This window comes from Leptonychotes weddellii, chromosome 2 (genome assembly GCF_054177405.1).
Source record: "Leptonychotes weddellii isolate Sample4059 chromosome 2, ASM5417740v2, whole genome shotgun sequence".
NCBI classification, from domain to species: domain Eukaryota; kingdom Metazoa; phylum Chordata; class Mammalia; order Carnivora; family Phocidae; genus Leptonychotes; species Leptonychotes weddellii.
The window spans coordinates 65038890-65062347 of record NC_138370.1 but is presented as its reverse complement, the minus strand read 5'-3'; the positions used below and the strand labels follow the sequence as shown (position 1 = coordinate 65062347).

At 34.6% G+C, this 23458-nt stretch overlaps 1 protein-coding gene across 4 annotated transcripts in view; it reads right to left on the bottom strand.

Moving 5' to 3' along the window:
• The window catches only part of LRBA (LPS responsive beige-like anchor protein), a 736795-nt gene that overhangs the window by 456504 nt on the left and 256833 nt on the right, over positions 1-23458 (bottom strand). For all 4 annotated transcript variants that reach the window (XM_081811769.1, XM_081811768.1, XM_081811770.1 and 1 more), the window contains one exon: positions 16403-16467. In XM_081811769.1, coding sequence (XP_081667895.1) covers positions 16403-16467 — 65 coding nt within the window. The remainder of the gene's footprint in view (positions 1-16402; positions 16468-23458) is intronic.

Sequence of the window (23458 nt, the reverse complement as noted above, 5' to 3'; positions counted from 1 at the left end):
AAAAAAAAAAAAAAGTCAATTGCTGTTTTACATGCCAAAAATGAACAAGTGGAATTTAAAAGTAAAAACACAATGCCATTTAGATTAGCACCATAAAAAGTGAAACACTTAGGTATAAATCTAGCAAAATATGTACAAAATCTATATGAGGGATGCCTGGGTGGCTTAGTCAGTTAAATGTCTGCCTTCAGCTCAGGTCATAATCCCAGGGTCCTGGGATAGAGTGCCACATCAGGCTCCCTGCTCAGTGAGGAGCTTGCTTCTCCCTCTCCCCCTGCCTGCCGCTCCCCCTGCTTGGGCTCTCTCTCTCTCTGACAAATAAATAAATAAATTTTTTTAAGAAGAGCTGTATGAGGAAAATGAGAAAACTCATATGAACAAAATTAAAGAATGCAGTAAGTGGAGAAATATTCCATGTTTATAGATAGGAAAACTCAATATTGCCAAGTTGTCAGTTCATCCCCTGGTCTATAAATTCAATGCAATCCAATTCAAAATTCCAGCAAATTATTAGACAGATATCAACAAAATGATTTTATAGTGTATATGGAAAGGCAAAAGACCCAACACAATACTGAAAGAGAAGTTGGAGGACTGACACTACCCAACTTCAAAACCTACTATAAAGGTACAGTAATCAAGAAAGTGTGGTGTTGGTGAAAGAACAGACAGATATATCAAGGGAAAAGAATAGAAAGCTTCTATAAGGAATCTAAAATAGTCAAACTTGCAACACTGCCACCTTGCAAGCAATTCTATACAACAGCATCATAGATACTGGATTCGTTATATCAATAGCATGATTCCTATTTAACTTAAATTCATGAGACTCCCAACAAAATTTTATAGTCAATCTCAATCATATGAATCTTCCATTAATCAAACTTTGTTTAGCCACAACTGGAGAATCCACCAAATGTGCCCTTCATTCATGATTTCACTCAGCCACAGAAAGCCCTACACCCATCTCAGCCCTACTTCATTCGAGTACAATAGTTGTAGCATGTATCTTCCTACTAATTCATTTCCATCCATTAATAGAAATTAATAAAACCTCTCAAACACTAATGACCCGCCTAGGAGCTATCACTACACTATTTACAGAAGTCTGTGCTCTTACCCAAAATGATATTTAAAAAATTGTCACCTTCTCCACCTCCAGCCAATTATGCTTCATAACAGTAACAGTGAGTAGTAATCAACCAAATTAAGCATTTCTAGAAATCTGCACAGAACATTCTTCAAAACCATGCTATGTATGTGTTCCGCATCCATTATTCAAAATCTAAATGATGAACAAGATATCCAAAACATAGGTGGTCTCATTAAAGCACTACTCTTCATCACAACATCACTCATCCCTGGAAACCTGGCATTAACAGTAATACCATTCCTCAATGTTAATTCCTCAAAGACTTAATTACCAAAACCACCAACATGTTGAAGAATGGTGGTTACCAGGAGCTGCGGGAGGAGTGGCCCCTTTTTGCTATAAAGTTTCAAAAGCTATGAAGTTTCAGTTATGCAAGATGAATAAATCCTAGAGATCTACTTTATAGCAAAGTGCCTATAGTTAAAAATATTATATACTTAAAAACTTGCTAAGAGTAGATCTTATATTAAGTTTTCTAATAATAACAATAATATAAGATAGGCAAAAAAATAAGAAAATGTGACTCATAACACTGAACCAACGGTCAAAAGAATCTCTTCTCTGAGTAGGACCAGGCATTGGATTTAGCAGAAAATACTTCAAGGTAGCTATCATAAATATGTTCAAAGAATTTAAGGCACTCATACTTTGAAAATAAAAGGAGAATGTGATGAAAATGACTACACAGTGAATATAAATAATTAGAATCTATTAAAGAGGCCCAATTGGAAATTTTCTTGGGTAAAAAGACAATAATCAAGATGAAAAACTCCAAGGGGACTCTGAGATTGCAGAGGGAATGAGTGAACTTGGAAACATACAATAGCATTAATAAATTGAGCAACAAAGAGAACAAAGATTAAAAGTCGCTTAACAGTGCCTGTAGGATATCAAGAGTACCAATGTATAATGGGAGTCCAGAAAAAGAGGCAAGATAAGCACAGGAAAAAAATAGAAATAATGACTGAAAACGTTCCAATTGTTATGAAAAGCATTCATTGACAGACCCTAGATGCTTAAGGAACTCCAAGCAAGATAAACACCACCAAGCACTGCAGAGAGTAGGAAGTTTTACTCTACTTGTAAGCTACCAAGTTAACCTTTCATGGATAGAAGATAATGAAATATCTGGGTCAGAGACAAATGACAGTTTATTATTCTCAGCAAAAGCAGCAGCCAGAGTATCAGCATTTGTGCTAGCACTTCTAAGCCCCAGTTCCCACACACTGAACCAGGTCCAGAGATAAAAATACCAAATGTTACACGAGAGGAAACCTGAGCTTAGGGCTCTAGAATCTTTTTTGATGGCCAGTGGGGCCTGGTAACTTTTGTCTCAAAGTAAGATATTATTACTATTATAGTAGACAGCAAACAACCCTTCAAATGGAGACACTACTGTGTGCTCCATAAACATCTTTAAAATAACAGTACAGTACAGAACAAAAGCAACTGGCCTTCTACTTGCAAGACCTTTAGAAATGTGAGAAGCCAATGAAGAATTATCTTCCAACAATCACAAAGACATGTCTTATTCCAAGTGTTATAAAACAAAGGTAAATAAGAAGGTGGGAAAAAAGGATTCATCACCTATGAGAGAACAACAATAGAATTAAAGGCTGACTTCGTATCAGAAAATCTGGAGGCCATGTGACATATTCAAAGTACTTTAAAAAAAAATCAAACAAGTTCATATGCAGCAAAACTATCTTTCAAAAATGAAAACACTTTGGGAATACACTTCGGTAGTTCTGCAAAAAGTTAAGCATAGGCTTAACATATGACCCAACATTAAGGAGGGCATGTGATGTAATGAGCACTGAGTATTATATAAGACTGATGAATCACTGAACTCTACCTTTGAAACCAATAACACATTATATGTTAATTAACTGAATTTAAATTTTAAAAAAGTACTATGACCTATATTTAAATGCTCTTAATATTAAAAAAAATATGTAAACTATGAAAAAAATAAAATTTTTCATTTAAAAAAACAGACCCAGAGTACATAAAGTAAAAACTGACAGAATGAGAAGAAACTGTAGTTGGAGATTTCAATACTTCAAATCCCAATAATTAACAGAACTAGAAAGTGAATCAGAAAGATTTTTTGAAGACTTGAGATTTGAATGATACCATCAATCAACTTACTTGAGATTTGAATGATACCATTAATCCACTTAACCTAAGTGATATTTACAGAACACTCCATACAATGATAGAATATATATTCTTTTCCAATATATTTGGCACATTCTCCAGAAAGACCAGGAGCTAGGCAATAAAAGAGTCTCAATACCTTTAAAAGAACTGAAATCATTTAAAGGAATTCTCAGATCACAGTGGAATTACATTAGAAATCAATATGGAAAGGTAACTGGGAAACCCCAAATATTTGGTTATTAAACAAAATAACCCATGGGTCAAATTAGTAATCACAGGTAAAACTAGTAAGCATTTTGAGTTCAAAATCAATGCAACAAAGCATGTAAAAATTTATGGAATAAAGCTAAAAACTGCTGTGTTAGAAATGTACAGCTGCAAACACCCATATTGGAAAAGTAGGAAATTCTCAAATCAATAAGCTTCCACCTTAAAGAACTAGAAAAACAAGAGTAAACAAAACCTAATCAATGAAGGATGGAAATAATAAAAACACAAACAAATCAAAGAAATTGAAAACAGAGAAAAGAAGGAAAAGCATCAATTTAAGAAAGTGTAGTTCTTCAGGAACATTCTTCAGGAATGAAAGAAAGAACATCACTAATACCTACAAAAATTAAAAGCACTACAAGAGATTATTATGAACAACTCTCTGTCACACAATAAATAAATTAAATGGATAAATTCCTACAAAATTAAAATTTCCACATTTGACATTTAAGTAACAGAACACGTGAATAGCCTGTAACAAGTCATGTAACTGAATTAGTAATTTAAAATCTTGGCACAGAGAAAATCCCAGACCCGGGTATTTCCAAAGGTGAATTCTATAAAATATTTAAAGAAGACATGAATAGCAATACTACATAAACTCTTTCAGAAAATAGAGAAGAAGCAATTCCCATCTCATTTATTGAGGCCATTATTATCCTGATACCAAGCCAGACAGACAAATCATGAGAAAACTATAATCAACTCATTCATAAAAACAGACAAAAAAACCCGTAACAAAATATTAGCAGAATGAATCCTGCAACATATTAAGTAAATTATATATTTTGACCAAGTAGATTTCATACCATGAATATAAAATTTATTTAATGCTGAAGTATCAATTAATATAAATCACCATATTAATAAAAAACAAAACCCACATGATCAATTTATAACACAAAGAAGGAAACAGTTGTCAAAATCCAAGATACATCCATAATAAATACTCTTCAATAAACAAAAAACAGAAGAGAACTGCCAAAACTTGATAAAGAGCATCTACAAAGAATTCAGCTAACATAATACTTAATAATAAGAGACCAAATGCTTTCCCTCTAAAATCAAGAATCAGGCAAGAATGTCCAGTTTCACTACTGCTTAATATCATTCTGGAAGTCCTAACCACTGCAATAAGGCAAGAAAAAGCAATGAAGGACATCCAGATTGGAAAGGAAGAAGTAAAACTACCAATTGTTTTTCACTGGCAACTTAATTCTATATGCAGTAAAGGCTAGGGAATCTAAAAACAAAATGACCTGAGCTGAAGGCAGATGTTTAACCAACTAAGCCACCCAGGCATCCCTCATATAGATTTTGTACATATTCTGTTAGATTTATACCTAAGTGTTTCATTTTTATGATGCTAATCTAAATGGCATTGTGTTTTTACTTTTAAATTCCACTTGTTCATTTTTGACATGTAAAACAGCAATTGATTTTTGTATATTAACTTTGTATCCTGCAACCTGAAATAACTGCTTATTAGTTTTCTCTCTAGCTTTCTCTCACAACCCACATCAAATCCATTAGTAAATCCTATAGGCTCTATCTTCAAAACATATTCAGAATCCTACTACTTCTTATCTCAACTATTACCACCCTAGTCCAAATCACCATTATGCTTAATGAGGATTACAACAGCTTCCTAACTGACGTTTTAGCTTCTATCCTTAAATTTCTACATGTATCAGCCAAGAGTTGATCTTTTTAATACATAAAACATACTGTCTTCCCTCTACTCAAATTCTGCAATGACTGTCATTTCCCACAGAATAAGCTGCAAAATCTCTATACAAAACCTTAACCCTATGTTATCTCTCTAGTCTCATATCTTATTTCTCTCTCTTCACTTTGATCATTTTGTTCTTGCTATATTGTCCTCATTCCTCAAATATGCCAGGGAAGCTTTCATCTGTATAACTGTTGTTCCCCAGGACTGGAACGATCAACTCCTATATCTAACTCCCTCACATTCTTCAAGTGCTTGCTTAAATGTCACTTTTAATCAATGAGCTCTAATCTGACTACTCTTTTTATTTTTATTTTTTTTTTTTTAAGATTTTATTTATTTAGTTGACAGAGAGATAGAGAGCACAGATAGTCAGAGTGGCAGGGAGAGGGAGAAGCAGGCTCTCCACCGAGCAGTGAGCCCAATGTGGGGCTCGATCCCAGGGCCCTGGGATCATGACCCGAGCCGAAGGCAGATGCCCAACCAACTGAGCCACTCAGGCACCCCTGACTACTCTTTTTAAACTGCAAACTATGCCAACCCTTTCTACTTCCTTCAAAAATCTCCATTTCCCTCAACTTGTTCCACATTTTCTTTTTCCACAGTACATATCACCATTCACCTGTCATATAATCCATTACTTATTTTACTGTTCATAGTCAGCCAATGACTGCTTAAATGTAAGATCTACAAGTAAATATATACTTATCTGTTTATTGCTCTATCCCCAGCAACAAGGGCAATTCATGGTATGTAGTGAATAATACATACTGGCTGAATGAATAGATGAGAAAATACAGGCTAATAGAAGTAAAAGTACTTTCCAAATATAAAAGCTGAAACTTGAACCCAGGGCTAACTTCAAAGCTGACGCTATTAATAAAAAGCTATGAAGCCTTATATGTATATGATATATTTATATATATATATAAAGCTATAAATGTAACAGTAACTCGTGTAATCATGGGTGGTTATATTGAGTAGAGCCTATACTAATAAAAATTGGCTTTTATAACAAGTTTTCTATTTAAAAAAGGGCAAGAATATATTCTTTAAACAAATAAGCCTTATAAATGATAGAAAATCTGTTGTTTTGCATTAAGTAGAACAAATACATATTTGATCAAGAGCTCTAACTACCTCTTCTTCTATATATAAACTTTGAAAGATGCATTACCTCAGTGTTGAAATTCAGCCAAAGAGTGATTTAGCCTTTTGAAAATTAAGCATTTTGAAATTTTGACTAAACAGCTAAATTATTAGCCATTCACTCACTGAGAAATATTTCTTGATTTCCTACCATTTGCAATACTCATAACTGCAATTTAGCTCTCTTTCTCTTCTTAATCACAGCAATAACCTCACTATTGTGCTGCTTGATTTCATTCAGGTCTCCTCTCCATCAACCCACCCCAAATATTTCTGTCAGTTATCTTTTCAAAACCCAAATATCGTATTTCTTTGCTTAAAATCCTCCAAGCTTTCCACTGCCTTTAGATAATGGTCCAAATTTGCTACGATAGGCCTTTTATGATCTAGATGTCCAATTCTAACCCAGTAATTCAAATACACAAACCCACACACTTGAATATTCTATATACCTTTCCACACCATGGTGTCTTCAGATATTCTATTTTTCTCTATTTGGAATGCTTTTCTCACACACATCCTCCAATTTATCCATAATTCTCACTTTTCCAATGTCTATAGGACTAGCCCTACTCATCTATGAAAATATATCTCAATGACATCACCAAGATGGCGACATACATCATTTGTGACCTCACTCCCACCTCACAAGAAAACAACTAACAATTATTCAGGAACAAGACATCACTGAGAGAATTCTAGAACACAGGAATGAGGCTAAAGCACCCCATGTACCACAGGGATCTAGACAAACTGCATTAGGAGGTTAAGAGGAGGAACTAAATGTTGACTATATTACCCCTCCCCCAAGCACAGCACCATGTGGTTCCTTAGAACCACTGCTTCCTCCACCATTGTGAAGAGAGAACCTAGCCTTGGACAACCAGCATGCCCACCTGGCCTTGTGGGAGCCACTACTCTAATCATACCCAATGAGGATTGCAGGAGAATCTGCATGACTCAGCCACTGGGAATTGAGTGTGACAAGGAGTGGGGAAGTGCTTGCAATAACCAACACAAAGATCTTGGCCAATGGAGTTACACACCTGTAGAGCCCAAGTAATAATCCCAACCAGCAGCTTTGCTCACCTGCAGAACCAAGTCAGTGGCACTCTCTAAGCAGGTAATTCAGCAGGGTGCATATCACTTGATTTCAATCCTCAAACAAGGTGGTTTACTAGCCCTAGAGACTGGTTTGCCCTCACCCGGGCAAGGAGCTGAGTCACACACCCACATACTGTAAAGAGTGTATCCCAGCCGCATCTGACCAGAAATGCTGCTGGGAAGACCAGGAAGCTGTGATATCCAGCAATGCTTGAGCAAAGAGGTGGGCAGGCAAAACTGACTGCCCCCAGAGAAAAGCCAGTACCAAGTGTAGAGGATTCTTGTGCTATGAATGGTCATGGGGATTCATTCACAGCCAAGGACAGCTCCAGGTCCTGCCTTGTTTGAGAAACTGAGATACCTGAAGTGACCCCTTATATTCCCACCCAGGTGACGGAGCTGAGACATAGCCCCACACACCTGCTATATCTACCAACCCCATCTCACCAGAAGGGCTGGCAAAAACAACCCGAAAGCTGTGCAGCCCAGTGGGGCACTCAAGCCAAGAGAAGAACAAGAAGAGCCCATAGCTTGCAGTGCAAAGCCAGTGCACATGGGTAGTGGGTCAACATGAGTTAAGACAATAATTCCATCATTAGAGCTATTTGAACCACTGATCCAGGTAGCAGAACTAACTTGTAGCCCAACTTAATACTGAATACAGTCTCCAGCCTGTCTGATCAGGGAAACTAACCAAGTATATGAGAAACTACATAGCCCACCCAACAACTCCACTTATATACATACTTTAACAGAGAGCACAAACCATGGCTTTCCCTGTCTGCAGAATAAAATCTGTGGCCTCCCTGAACAGAGAATTCAGTGCACAGTCTTGCCTGATTCAGGTCCCCAAACAGTCACAGCCCAGGGTCCCATTCTACTGCCCTGCCAGGGCAGGGAAAATAATTCATAGTCACATCTACAACTGACTACAGTACCCAGTCCTAACCTCTAGTAAGCCTGACCAGAAAATCCAAGCAATCACAGAGCCCATTCTACAGACTCACTTCAGTAGAGTATCAAGCCAGAAGACCTATCCAACTGTTCTCATCCAGAGGCACATCCCACACCCCAAACTCAGCACTCAAATAGTTACCTCATCCAAAAATGGTAATAGCAGGCCACACCTGGCCAAGAATATTATGAACAGACACACCCAGAAACTCAAACTGAGGTAACTGGTGAAGATATGTCTCAGCCAAAGAAAACCTGCGAAGTCTGGAAGAAGAACCCAACTACTCAAGTATACCAATGTAAGGAATCTAAGATCACCAAAAAAGCAGATAAATATGATACCCCCAAAGGAAATTAATAAAGCTCTAATAACTGATCCTAAAGAAATGGAGATCTATGAACTGTAAGACAAGGAATTCAGAATAACAACTTAAAATTTAATGAATTACAAGAATACACATACAGAAAACTAAACCAAATTAGGAAAACAATGCATGAACAAAACAAGAAGATCGTTCCAATTTTAGTATATGTGCTGCCAAAGCGAGCACCAAAACAAGAAGATCGGCAAAGCAATAGTGACCATTAAAAAAAATGAACAAAATCTTAAGGGTGAATATTGAATAACTGAGCTGAAGAATTCATTACACTTTCAAAAACAGATTCAGCCACAAGGAAGAAAGAATCAGTGACATGGGGGATAGGACATTAGAAATTACCCAGAAAAACAAAACAAAAAAAATGCGAAAGAGTGAAGAAAGCATATGAGACCTATAGGACACAGTGAAGAGAAACATTTGCATTATGGAATTCTAGAAGAAGAGAAAAAGAAAGGACAGAAAATATATTTAAAGCAATAATGACTAAAAACTCCCTAAACCTGGGAAGAGAAATGGACATCCAGATCCATGAGGCTCAAAGAACTCCATGATGAACGTGAACCTACACTGAGATAAATTATAATTAAATTGTCAAAAAGAAAGGCAAAAAAAAAAAAATCTTAAAAGCAACAAGAGAAAAGAGAGAAGTTACATAAAAGGGAATGCCTATAAAAATATTGGTAGATTTCTCAACAGAAACACTTCAGTCCAGGAGAGAATGGGATGACATATTCAAAATATTCAAGGAAAAAAACCTCTTAACTAAGAATACTACAGAGAATGAAGCTGTCCTTGAGAAATTAAGGGGAGATAAAGACATACAAAGAAACACAGGGTGTACATTATCACTAGACGTGCCTTTTAAGAAATGCTAAGGGGAGTTCTTCAACTATGATAAAAAACATGCCAATTAAAACCAAGGTAGTGTAAAACTCACTGCTGATGGTAAATGCATAGTCAAAATCAGATTCTATAATTTGGTAATGATGCATAATTCACATACAACTCTAATTTAAAAGTTTAAAAAGTAAACACAGTAAAATAATCATAAGTACAATAATCTGTTATTAGTTACACAAAATTAAAATATACAAACTATAATAGCAATAACCTAAAATGTGAGTGGGAGGAGATATGAAAATGTAAATTTTAAAATTCTACTAAAATTATCTATTTAAAATATAGGAATATAATTTTAAGATATTTTGTGTAACCCTCATAGTAACCACAAAGAAAAAACCTATAGCAATTACACAAAAGAACAAGATAAAGAAATCAAAGCATACAAGTACCAAAACACATCAACACACAAAAAAGATATCAGGATAAGAAACAAGAAGCAACACATCTACCAAACAACCAAAAGACAAATAACAAAATGGCAATAGGAAGACCTTACTTATCAGTAAGTACTCTAAATAGAAATAGATTTAATTCTCTAGGGGCGCCTGGGTGGCTCAGTCGTTAAGCATCTGCCTTTGGCTCAGGTCATGATCCCAGGGTCCTGGGATCGAGCCCGCATCAGGCTCCCTGCTCAGCGGGAATCCTGCTTCTCCCTCTCTCACTCCCCCTGCTTGTGTTCCTTCTCTCATTGTGTCTCTCTCTGTCAAATAAATAAAATCTTAAAAAAAAAAAAAAGATTTATTTCTCTATCAAAAGACATAGCATAGTTGAATGGATTAAGAAAAAAAACAAGATCCGAGAATAAGATACCTAACAAACACTTGATTTAGCCTTTAAAGACACACACAGAGTGTAAAGGGATAAAAATAATCACTTCAAGCAAATGGAAATAAACAAAATAAAATAAAATAAAAGCAGGGTAGTTATATCAGACAAAATAGACTTTAAATTAAAAATAGTAAGAGGAGACAAAGAAGGTCGTTACATGATGATAAAGGGGGTCAATCCATCAAGAAAATATAACAATTATAAATACCTATATACCCAACATCAGAACACCTAAATATATAAAGCAAAAACTAACACAGATAAAAAGAAATAAAGAGTAATACAATAATAGCTGGGGACATAAATATCCTACTCTCAACAAAAGATAAATGATCTAGACAGAGAATCATTAAGGAAACAGCCAATCTGAACACTATAGACTGAACTGATCTAGCAAACATATACAGAACGTTCTATCCGACAACAGCAGAATACACATGTGGAATATCTTCAAAGATAGACCATATGTTAGACTATAATATGGTCTTAGCAAATCCAAGAAGTCTGGAATTATATCAATTATCTTCTCTGACCACAGGAGCACAGAATTAGAAATCAATAACAAAAGGAAAATTCACAAACACATGGAAATTAAACTCCACTTTTCGGAACAACCAATGGATTGAAGAATAAATTAAAGGAGAAATTTAAAAGTTTCTTGAGACAAATGAAAATGGAAACACAACACATCAGAACTTATAAGATACAGCAAAAGCAGTTCCAAAAGGTAAGTTCATAGCAACAAATGCCTACATTAAGAAGCAAGAAAGATCTCAAACAACCTAACACAACACTTTAATGAACTAGAAAAAGAACAGGGGCTCCTGGGTGGCTCAGTTGGTTAAGCGACTGCCTTCGGCTCAGGTCATGATCCCAGGGTCCTGGGATCAAGCCCCACGTCGGGCTCCCTGCTCCTCGGGGAGCCTACTTTTTTTCCCTCTCCCTCTGCCTGCCACTACCCCTGCTTGTGATCTCTCTCTCTCTCTCTCTGTCAAATAAATAAATAAAATCTTTAAAAAAAAAAAAAGAAAGAAAAGAAAAAAAATTAAAAGAACAAACCAAGCACAAGGTTGGCAGAAGAAAGGAAATAATAAAAATTAGAGCAGAAATAAACAGAAACAGAGAACAAAGAAACAATAGAAAAGATTAACCAAACTAAGAGTTGGTTCTTTGGAAAGATAAAACAAAATTGGCAAACATATAGCTACACTAACCAAGGTAAAAAAGAGAAAGAACACAGATCAACAAAACTATAAATGATAAAGGGGAACACTGCAATTGATATCACAGAAATATATGGGTTCATAAGAGACTACTATGAGCAACCAAATACTAATAAACGAGACAACCTAAAAGAAATGGAAAAATTCTTAGAAACTACAACTTACAGGGGAGCCTGGGTGGCTCACTCGTTAAGCGTCTGCCTTCGGTTCAGGTCATGATCCCAAGGTCCTGGGAACAAGCCCTGCATCAGCCTCCCTGCTCTGCCGGAAGCCTGCTTCTCCCTCTCCCACTCCCCCTGCTTGTGTTCCCTCTCTCGCTGTGTCTCTCTCTGTCAAATAAATAAATAAAATCTTAAAAAAAAGAAACTACAACTTACAAAGAATGAATCAGGAAGAAACAGAAATACTGACTGGAGCAATTACTAGTAAGGAGATTGAATCAGTAATCAAATATCTCCCAATAATGAAAAGCCTAAGACTAGGGGCGCCTGGGTGGCTCAGTCGTTAAGCATCTGCTTCGGGTCAGGTCATGATCCCAGGGTCCTGGGATCAAGCCCCGCACTGGGCTCCCTGCTCAGCAGGAAGCCTACTTCTCCCTCTCCCACTCCCCCTGCTTGTGTTCCCTTTCTTGCTCTCTCTCTCTGTCAAATAAATAAATAAATAATCTTTAAAAAAAAAAGAAAGAAAAGCCTAAGACCAGATGGCTTCACAGGTGTATTTTACCAAACATTTAAAGAAGAACTAACTCCAGTACTTTAAAACTCTTCCCAAACAATCAAAGAGAAGAGAATACTCCCAAACTCATTTTAGAAAGCCAGCAAATCCCAATACCAAAACCAGAAAAAGGTAATACTAGAAAAAAAAAAAATTAAAAGCAAATATCCCTAATGAATATAGATGCAAAAGTTCTCAATAAAATAACAAGAAACTGAATTCAGCAGCACATTAAAAGGACTATTCATCATGATCAAGTAGGATTTATCCCAGGATGCGATGATGGTCTGACATGTGCAAATCAATCAATGTGACACATCACATTAATAGAATGAAAGAAAAGATCATATGATCATCTCAATAGTTGCATAAAAGGCATCTGACAAAATTCAACATCCATTTGTGATTAAAAACTCTTACCAAATTAGGCGTAGGAGGAAGATATCTCAACATAACAAAGGCCTTATATCACAAACCCACAGTTAACATCAGACACAACAGTGAAGGTTGAAAGCTTTTCCTCTAAGATTAACAATAACGTAAGGGTGCCCACTCTGACTGTTCCTATTAAACACAGAACTGAAAGTTCTAGCTACAGCAATTAGGCAAGAAAAAAAATTAAACGTATCAGAATTGGAAAGGAAGAAGTAAAATTGTCCCTATTTGCAGATGACATGATTTTATATATAGAAAATCATAAATACTCAACCAAAAAAATGTTAGATTTAATCAATGTATGTAGTAAAGTTACAACATACAAAACCAGTAGCAGTTCAATATAGTAACAATGAATTCTCTGGTGAAAGAAATAAAGAAACTGATCCCTTTTACAATATCATCAAAAATAATAAAATACTTAGGAATAAACTTAATCAAGAAGGTAAAAGATCTCTACTCTGGAAACCACAAAACACTTATGAAAGTAATCAAAGAAAACACAAATAGACAGAAAGGTATCTTGTATTCATGGACTGAAGGAATTAATATTGTTAAAATGTCATTACTACCAAAATCAGCTATAGATCAATACAATCCCTATCAAAATTCCAGTAGCATTTTTTCTAAAATTAAAAAAACACTCCTAAAATTTATATGGAACAACAAATGATCCTGAATAGTCAAAGAAATCCTGAGAAAGAAGAACAAAGCAGGATGCACCATACTTCCAGATTTCAAGTTATACAAAAAACTACAGTAATCAAAACAGTTTGGTACTAGCATAAAAGCAAATAAACAAATAAAACAGAACCAAGAGCCGAGAAATAAATAAAGCATTTTATAGTCAACTAATATTTGACAAGAGAGCCAAGATTACTCAATGGAGAAAAGACAAGTCTCTTCATGAAATGGTGCTGGGATAATTAGACATTCACAGGTAAAAGAATGAAACTGAACCTTACGCCACTCACAAAAATTAACTTGAAATGGATTAAAGAATTAAATGTAAGAGCTGAAACCATAAAACTCTGGAAGAAAACTTAGGAATAAAACTCCTGGATATGGTCCTTGGAAATGACTTTTTTTGGATATGACACCTCAAGCACAGGCAACAAAATAAAAAATAAACAAGGGTGACTACATCAATCTAAAAAACTTCCCTTCAGCAAAAGAAACCATCGATGAAATGACAACCTGTGGAATGGAATATTTTCAAGCCAATATATCTGGTAAGGGATTAATATCTAAAATATATAAAGAACTCATACAACACAAAAGCAAAACACACACACACACCCCAACTTAAAAACAGGCAAAGAACCTGAATACACATTTTTCCAAAGTAGATATATGAAAGGCCACAGATACATGAAAAGATGGTGAACATCACCAATCATTAGGGAAATGCAAAGTAAAACAATAATGAACTATCACCTCCCACCTACTAGAATGGTCACCATCAAAAAAAGACAAGAGATAACAAATCTTGTCATAGATGTGGAGAAAAGGGTACACCTGTGCACTCTTTGTGGGACTATAAACTGGTACAGACACTATGGAAAACAGTATGGAAGTTGATGGAACAATTAAAAAGAGGACTACCATCTGATCCAGCAATTCCACTTCCAGAAATATATCCAAAGGAAATGAAAACACTTGAAAAGATTATCTACATATCCATTTTCATAGTAACATTATTTACAATAACCAAGACATGGAAACAAATTAAGTGTCCACTGATATATGGACAAAGAAGTAGTCAGAAAGACAGAGATATAAATAAATATAATGGAATATTATTCAGCCATTAAAAGTGAGGAAATCCTACCATTTGCAACAACATGACTGGAACCTGAAGGCATTATGCTAAGTGAAATAACTCAGACAAAGATAAATACCACATAATCTCACTTACATGTAGAATCTAAGAAACAAACAAATAACCCAAACTCCTAGAAAAAGAGACCAGACATATAGTTAGCAGAGGCAGAAAAAAGAGAAAGGGGGACTTGAAGGAAGGTGGTCAAAACGTACAGACTTCCAGTTTCTCAATAAAACTGGAAAAGAAATTTTAAAAAAAGAATAAAATTAAAAAAGAAAATACCTCTCAAGAATCATAATCCCTGGGGAAGTTTTACCGAATTCTTCCATATTAAACTGTCAAGTATTTCTTTTTTTTTTTTTTTTAAAGATTTTATTTATTTGAGAGAGAGAATGAGAGACAGCACAAAAGGGAAGAGGGTCAGAAGGAGAAGCAGACCCCCTGCTGAGCAGGGAGCCCGATGCGGGACTCGATCCCGGGACTCCAGGATCATGACCTGAGCCGAAGGCAGTCGCCCAACCAACTGAGCCACCCAGGCGCCCCTGTCAAGTATTTCTTTTAACATGTATTTAAATACTTCTACAACAGAATTTAGCAAAAGGCATTACCATTGCAGGTTTATTTATTGGTTTCCAATACTAGTATGTGAGCATGTATAATTATTTGCTCAGTAGAAGAATTTCAGAAGTATTTAATGTCAAGTGAAGTTATCCATACTTTTTTGCCCTCTTCTGTAACATTGACGAGACAGATGCTGGATTCCTAGTTACTAGTTCAAATAGTTCCCAAAGTGATGACATCAGTCTCAACACTAGCCAGAACACTATAAAGAAACATTCCTCAACAACCATTTTTCGCAAAATACAAATTTGAATGGCAGCTACACACATCTTTTTAATTTATACCCTGGGTCTTCAGTCCAATTAATCCAAAATCAACTTCCACAAAAACAGACTCAAAGGAGTCCACTCACCATTTCCTCAATTTACTTTTACCTTTTAATTCTCTCACTCTCTTCAATCTATTTTCTCCCTTGTAGCTTTCTTTTCATCTCTGGACTTGCTTCACTTTTTCTTTCTTACTACTGAATTTCTTTTCCTTAAATTCTTCTATCTTTAAATGGAAACCTTACCAACTTTCTCCCTTTCTCTACTTTTGCATCACTTTGCAACACAGAACAAAACTTGTTAGCCCACTCTTTTATGATAGGCCATGACATAAGAGAGATAATATAGACATCTAAGTTTAATTATTGGGCTCACAAATATAATTAAATTTGTAGGAACTCCAAATAAGTATTCATTCTCCTTATATCTGCTAACAAAATCACTACTATTACTTTTGCCAAACTCAGCCTTACCTATCGAAAAATAAAGATCAGAACTTTATCATTAAGCATGTAACCATGAAGAAAACCACAAAATAATTAAATATTGACCTATTTGTAGAAATTAAGCTCCACTACATTAGTGACTACAAAAACAATACAGTATCCAAAAACGTCAGTTTCAGTGGCAAAAATACAGTAAGATTTATAAGTAAAACATAAATGGATATAAAATAGATTACCTTCCTTCGTTGACAAGTTCAATAAAAGCAAGGCCTGCATTCTTCTGGATAGAATTCTGCCACTCCTAAAAAAAAAAAAAAAAAAGAAAAGAAAATAGCTGAACACATAACAGATTATTTTTTTAAAACAATTATGAAAAACATCACCCATATCAATCTCATACCTTACCTCTTAAAGGAAAAGTTTGGTTAAATGTGCTGCCTACTCAAGGCCAACCCTGTGTACACATGAATAGTTGATATTCAGAATTAAACTAGGGGCGCCTGGGTGGCTCAGTTCATTAAGCATCTGCCTTCGGCTCAGGTAATGATCCCAGAGTCCTGGGATCGAGCCCCACATCGGGCCCCCCGCTCAGCGGGAAGCCTGCTTCTCTCTCTCCCTCTGCCTGCTGCTCCCCCTGCTTGTGCTCTCTTTCTATCTCTCTGTCAAATAAATAAATAAAATCCTTTAAAAAAAAATTAAACAAGTTAGTAACAATTTGATTCTATATAAGCCAAAAAGCCCTATCTATATTTATTTTGCTGTCCTATACCATTATATACTACTAATTCAACGAAAATATTGGGAGTTGGGAAGGAAGGCAGCACAGACCAAGGAGAGAGGTTTCTGTTTTTGTTTAAGAAAAGAGATGCATGACTTCCTCAAATAAGGGGAAGACAGAATTAAATAGTTTGGTACACAGTAAATAGCTCACATCTACCACAAAAATTGATGATTAATTGAGAAAGAGAAAAGAAAGATCAGTTAATTTGGCTAGACTACTTCTGAGCTGGAAAACTATAGTTCACTAGCCTATGAATTAGCAGAAGATGGTATAAGTCTATTATATTCTTTATGAATAATTATCCACTAAAAAGCTTAAGAAGGAAATAAACCAGAAGAGTATGTACAAAAGAGTTTTTTGAATCATCTCAAAACACATAGAAATATATAAATATTCAACTCAAAACATATATAAATATATAAAATAAACATTACTCCGTAAGGCTGGGCCTACATGACTTGAAAAGTAGGTAGAGTTGAGAAATGTCCATGCATGCGCCCATATGTGCATGTATGTGTGAAATATTGCTAGAGTTGACAAATGCCAAGGTATGAATGTGTGTGGGTATGTGTATGCACATGTATATCTATTTTTAAATATAGATATTTAAATTAAATTTTAAATAAGTGAAAATATATAATCTTTATGGTCCTTAAAACTAAGGAGCCCCTTACATTCTACCTACATAATATCCCTCAACTGATCTTTTTTGCTCTTTTATAAACTCAAAACAAAAGACAATGTTGGGGTACTTACCTTTACTATCAAAAATATTCATATATTCTAAATGTAATACCTTTAAGAGTCTGAAAGTACATGTACTTTCACCCCTGACGACTGCTCTGTTACTCCAAATTCCTATTTTTTTTTCAGCCTCATCCTTTCTCTTCTAATTTCTCCTTTTCATTCCTAAATTAGTACTGCTTTCTTTCATGTTTAAAGAACCCAAGGTGGTTCTCAGGACTAAAATGGCTGCATACCACAATTTTATTATAAGTTTTTTTGTTTTTTTTTTTAATTTTACTCAGTTAACATACAGTACAATATTGGTTTCTGGAGTAGTATAAGGTTCTATTTCATGAATAGTGTCAATAAGAATATTAACAACATATACAGAATGAAAAATAGATATAAAGTCACTCAGAAATTTGATAGTAGTAATTGGCTAGATCTAAAAGAGAAGATAAAGCAATGTGTTGTTAAGGAAAGAGCAATGAACAAGAAGTCATGAGATCTATATTCTCTCACTGATTCTGACATTAACAGGTTATGTCCATGGACAAATCATTTGACATCTCTAGGTCTTAGATACTCTCTTTCAAAATTTCTTTAAGCTATATTATTTTATGATTCAGTAATTTACAAACATTAAAGCAGAACCCTCGGGTAAGGTTTTTGATCCTGGTACAGAGGATCCCACAGCTTACTTTCCAGGCACAGCAAAGACAGGTATCAAGTCTCAAAAAGCTTTCCTAAACCTAGTAATGTGCAGGAATAGTAGATGGAGACAAATACAATGGCCAAATGGACCTTTAAGACAGCCTTGAAATATCTCATGCCATAGGAAGAATCAGAAAATTATTCCAGAAAAATGTACAGTAACAGGGGCTTTGAGGGGATGAGGAGAACACAGCTGTGACCTTTGCTGATAGACAGCAGGGAATCAAAAGGGATGGTGACACCTCAAAGGACACCATAGTCAAGAACAGAAGCATATGCTCACTTCTCAGCTCTTATACCTAACATAGCACTCTCGGCAGGCCACTTAGAAATTTGATACAGCACCAGATTATGAGGAGGCAAGACCTTAAACTGACTGAGTTTTCATTTAGATCACTTAACCTGAAGGAAAATTTGAAAATGAAAATTAACCTTAGTTAAAAGAAACTAAAGGAAGTTACTTTTCTTGCTAGAAAATATCAGAAAGAAAAGCAAGAGAATATAGTATATATAATTCTTCAGATCAGACATTTTATTTTAACAAGTATGTACTAATAGTATTTTTTTCTCAAATCCATTTTGTCTAAAACTGCAACAGGTGGGCATTTTTATTATATAGGTCATAGAAAACTAAAAACTCCACATGGATTGAAATAGGTAACAGTAGAGAGACTTAAATTTTAAGTAGACAGGAAACATCAATTTATTTTCATTAATGTATATAAAGTAATTTTAATTATAATGTAAAATCAGGAAGTATGCCATTTAAATTTCACAAACACTTTAAACAGCATGATTTAGGTCAGATAGAACACCAGTTCAAATTACTACAACTACAGAAAATTCACCATCTAAAAATTTTTGTGACCTGAACTCAAATTGGTATGTCACACAAAATATTTTTTTCTTTTAAATTAAAAACAAATTAGACGTGAAGGTCCATATAGAAGTAGAAGAGTCCAATTTTTACAGAAGCTCAGAGAGACAGATTTATTATCGCTACTACTAGACTTCTTGCTTTCCCAAGCATCATCTATAAACCTGTATTTGTTAACTTATTATAATTGCTATCTTACCACCTAGAGTAAAACTTTTTCGCTAGTTAAAAAATAATTAGACCATATGAGAAAAGAAATGAAAATACAAATCTTATTCATACTTTTGGGTATTGTTATAAAAATCTCACAATTCTCAAAGATATCATTGAGTTTTGTCTATAATCTATTCCTAAGTATAAGTTATTAACATTTAATATCACACACCAGCTACATAAATACATGCTGGTAAGAATTAGTAACTCCATGGTATTATAACAACATTCCATGGTGACAGCTGATAGCTACACTTGTGGTGAACACAGCATAATGTACAGAGTTGTCAAATCACTATGCTGTACACCTGAAACTAATATAACACTGTGTGTCAGCTATACTGCAATTATTTAATAACCCAGATGAAAATAGTAAGTCCATAAGAGAAAATTAAAATTTTAATAAACCCAGCTGTTAGTCAACCCAACAAGTTTTCTCAATACTAAAACTTTATCTACAATCCTTTAAGAAGTTGCCAAAACTGAAAAGGAGATTCATTAATCATGCTATCCTAAAGCATTTTTCTCCACTTCTGAGGCAATTATCAAAGAAGGTGTTAGTCTAAACAATTTCATAAACCACAGCTCAATGTAACCTTTAGTGAGTTTTAATAGTTGAAAGAAAAGCTTAACGGTTATCATCTTACATGATCATTTCAGTATTTCATCACAGTATTTACAATTGTATAGTGATGGAAAATGCTAGTACATTTAAAGGTCTTGGTTATTCTTTTCCCAAAGGTATTGGTGAAAAACACGTTAAAAGCCTCAAATCCAACCACTAATGCAACTAAGTAATTTCAAAACACATTTCAGCACTTTGGAGAGGAAGGACTCAAAGCACAAGTGAGTCAATAATTTCATACCTGTTCTAAGCTGTATTTAATTGACTATCACTTCCTAAGGCTATAATTGTTGATAAGTCAATTTTTACTAAAATATACTTACTAATGCTCTTAAGTCATGCAACATCAACAACAAAGATAATACATATTAGTGAAATTTATTAAATAAATACAGTATTCCACCAAATTTCAAATATATGCTTTTGGTGATAAAAGTCTTCTCTTAGGGTGGGGGAAAGAAAAAAGAAGAGTTCATTAACCAAATTAAGTCTATTCCTCCCTATCATCAACAAATAAATATAGAGAAAAGGGGCACCAATTAATGTGCTATGTATTAATTTATATTATTTTAATACAATTCTATCTTCCTTAAAGTAAACTTGACAGTTTTATATAAATTCAATAATCTACAATATATTATTGTGTCTTGAATTACTACATAAACTTACCTAGATTTTAAAAGTAATTCCAAAATATTATCATGTTCTAAAGTAAATAAAGTAAGGCCACAAATTGTCAAGACAGACTACATATACTCCAGGCTGCCACCTTTTTTTTTTTTTTTTTTTTTTAAGGTGAGGGGGAAAATCATCAATGTTGACATTAAATGTACTATCAATTTTTTATTCTGGTGGGCTAATTACTAAACTCTCTTACTCTTAAAAAAAAAAAAGACAGAGGTATATACTTCAGGTTAAACAGTAAAAGTTAAGAACAAAAGTAATAAAAAATAAATTAAAAATAGACAACTGCATATGAGAGAGGGTAAAAAATTTCTCTACAACCTGGAGAAAAATCAATTTGAGGAAGCCAATCAATGCTTGTTGCAGAACTCTAGGGGGGCCAAGAGTTGAAGTCACTAAGTATCATGTGAAGATGTTGAGAAACAGGGATAAAAATAGTTTAAATGAATGAAAAGTAGTATATGAAACACAGAATTCCAGATCCTCTCCCCATACTTTATGGTCATCCCCACCATAGTAAAGCATTAAAAGTTTACTTTTCAGAGAAGTCAACTTCTGCACATTGTAAAAAGCCTAACTGTAAAAATCAAATAACTTGAAAGGATACTAAATTATGAGACTCCAAAACAATATTAAAGACGTTTTCTCTGAGGAAAATGAGAATCCATAATATTTAAGGGTCTATCAATGGCAAAGACAGCTCATTCATCACCAGTAGACAACTCACACACAGTTGCATGGATTTTTTGTGTGTTACACTTAAATATGAGCAGATAGCAAAGGATTACCAGTCATTACAGGAAAGACTAGCATGAATGACCGACACCAAAGAAATAGTCAGGGAAAAAAAGACTCCAAAAACAGACAATATTGTTAAGGGGGTGTGGACAGAAGACTAAAGAAAAATATAATTTATACCATTAGAAAGAAAATATTTCAGGTAAAACAATCAGGGCAGAAATTCTGTCTTACTCACCAGTATCTCTCTGCCCCTATACTAGAGTTTAGAGTTCTCCACAGAAACAGAACCAATAGTATGGAGATAAAAATTTTATTTATCTTAAGGAAATGGCTCACACTGGCAAGCAGAATACCCAGGAGAGCCAATGTTGTAGTTACACCCCAAGTCAAAAAGCCTAAGAATCAGGAAAACCAACAGGCTCAAATTCCAGAAAGAGCCAGTGTTTCAGTTCAAGTCCAAAGGCAGGAAAAAGTTGATATCCCAGTTCCAAGGCAGTCAAGCATGTGGAATTCTCTCTTCCATGGGGGATGGTAAGACTTTTTGTTCTAGTCAGGCCTTCAACTGACTGGATGAGGCCGACTCTCATCAGGCAGGGCAATCTCCTCTGCTCAGCCTACCAATTTAAATGTTAATCTTATTGAGAAACACCCTCAAAGAAAAACCCAGAATAATGTTTGACCAAATATTTAGACACCCATGGTTCAGTCAAATTGACACATAAAATTAACCATCACAGCTCTTGCCTCTCCCCAAAACAACAACAAAAAATAGAAAACTAGAAAATGCTCTTAGAAATTAAAAGTATTTCAAATAAAAATTTTAAAAGTACTGGAAGATGTTGAGCAAGCCTCTTAGTAAGTAAAATAAAAGATAAAGAAAAAACAAATGGAAATGGATATGAAAATCAGAAAACTAATCCAGATAGTTCAACATCTAACTAATTAACAGAAGTTCTAGAAACAAAATTAGAAAAAACAGAAAGCAAGAAATTCCCATAAAAATAATTCAAGAAAATTTATCTGAACATAAGTATATACTTTTTCAGACTAAAAGGTTTACATAAAATACCAAAGATAATGAATTTAAAAGATCCACCCACACCAAAGACATAATGCAGTAACAACAATAATTTTTAAAATAATAAAAATACTGAAAGCCACCAGGGAGAAAAAATTTGGAAAGATTATAATTTTCAGCCTCTAATACCAATATCCAAATAAGCTATTGATCAAACTTAAAGGTCAAAATAAGAAAAAAAAAGTTTCACACAAGCAATGTCTAAAAAATTCTACCCCTTATGCATTCTTTCTCAAGAAAGTAAAAAGGAAGTCTCATCAAAATTAAGACACCCCATTATCATCCTCCATAACTGCTCTGCTTTATTCTTCTGAGGACATACTTATTACCCACCAGATTTCATTTCTACCTTTCCCTTTTTTTTAATTCTCTACTATATTTCCAGCGCTAGAACAGTGACCAGCACCTTACAAATTTGAAGGTCACTGTGGGCAGAAGATAGACACTGCAGCTTAAGAGGGAAGAGGAAAATTCTGGGTTGATAATAAAAGAAACCTCCAGATAACAGCTTTCGACAGACCTAAAGAGTAACCAATCCAGATTGGAAGAGAAAAATAGAGAACTACAGGTACTACATCTCTAAGAAAAACATTTGAATCAATAGATAATAAGTGTGTTTAATCACATTGGCACAAGTTTTATGATTCCAGTGGAAAATTTAGAAATAAATTTGTGGTGGGTACAGAGAAATTTAAATAAACAAAAAAGTAGGAAATTATTAATTCCAGAAGAATAATATGAAAGAGAGACAAGCAAGTGGGAGGAAGAAAGGAAGGAAGGGAGGGAGAAAAGGAGGGTAATCCTGATACATTTTATAGCTCTGCTGTGAATACTTACATTGTCATAATAATGT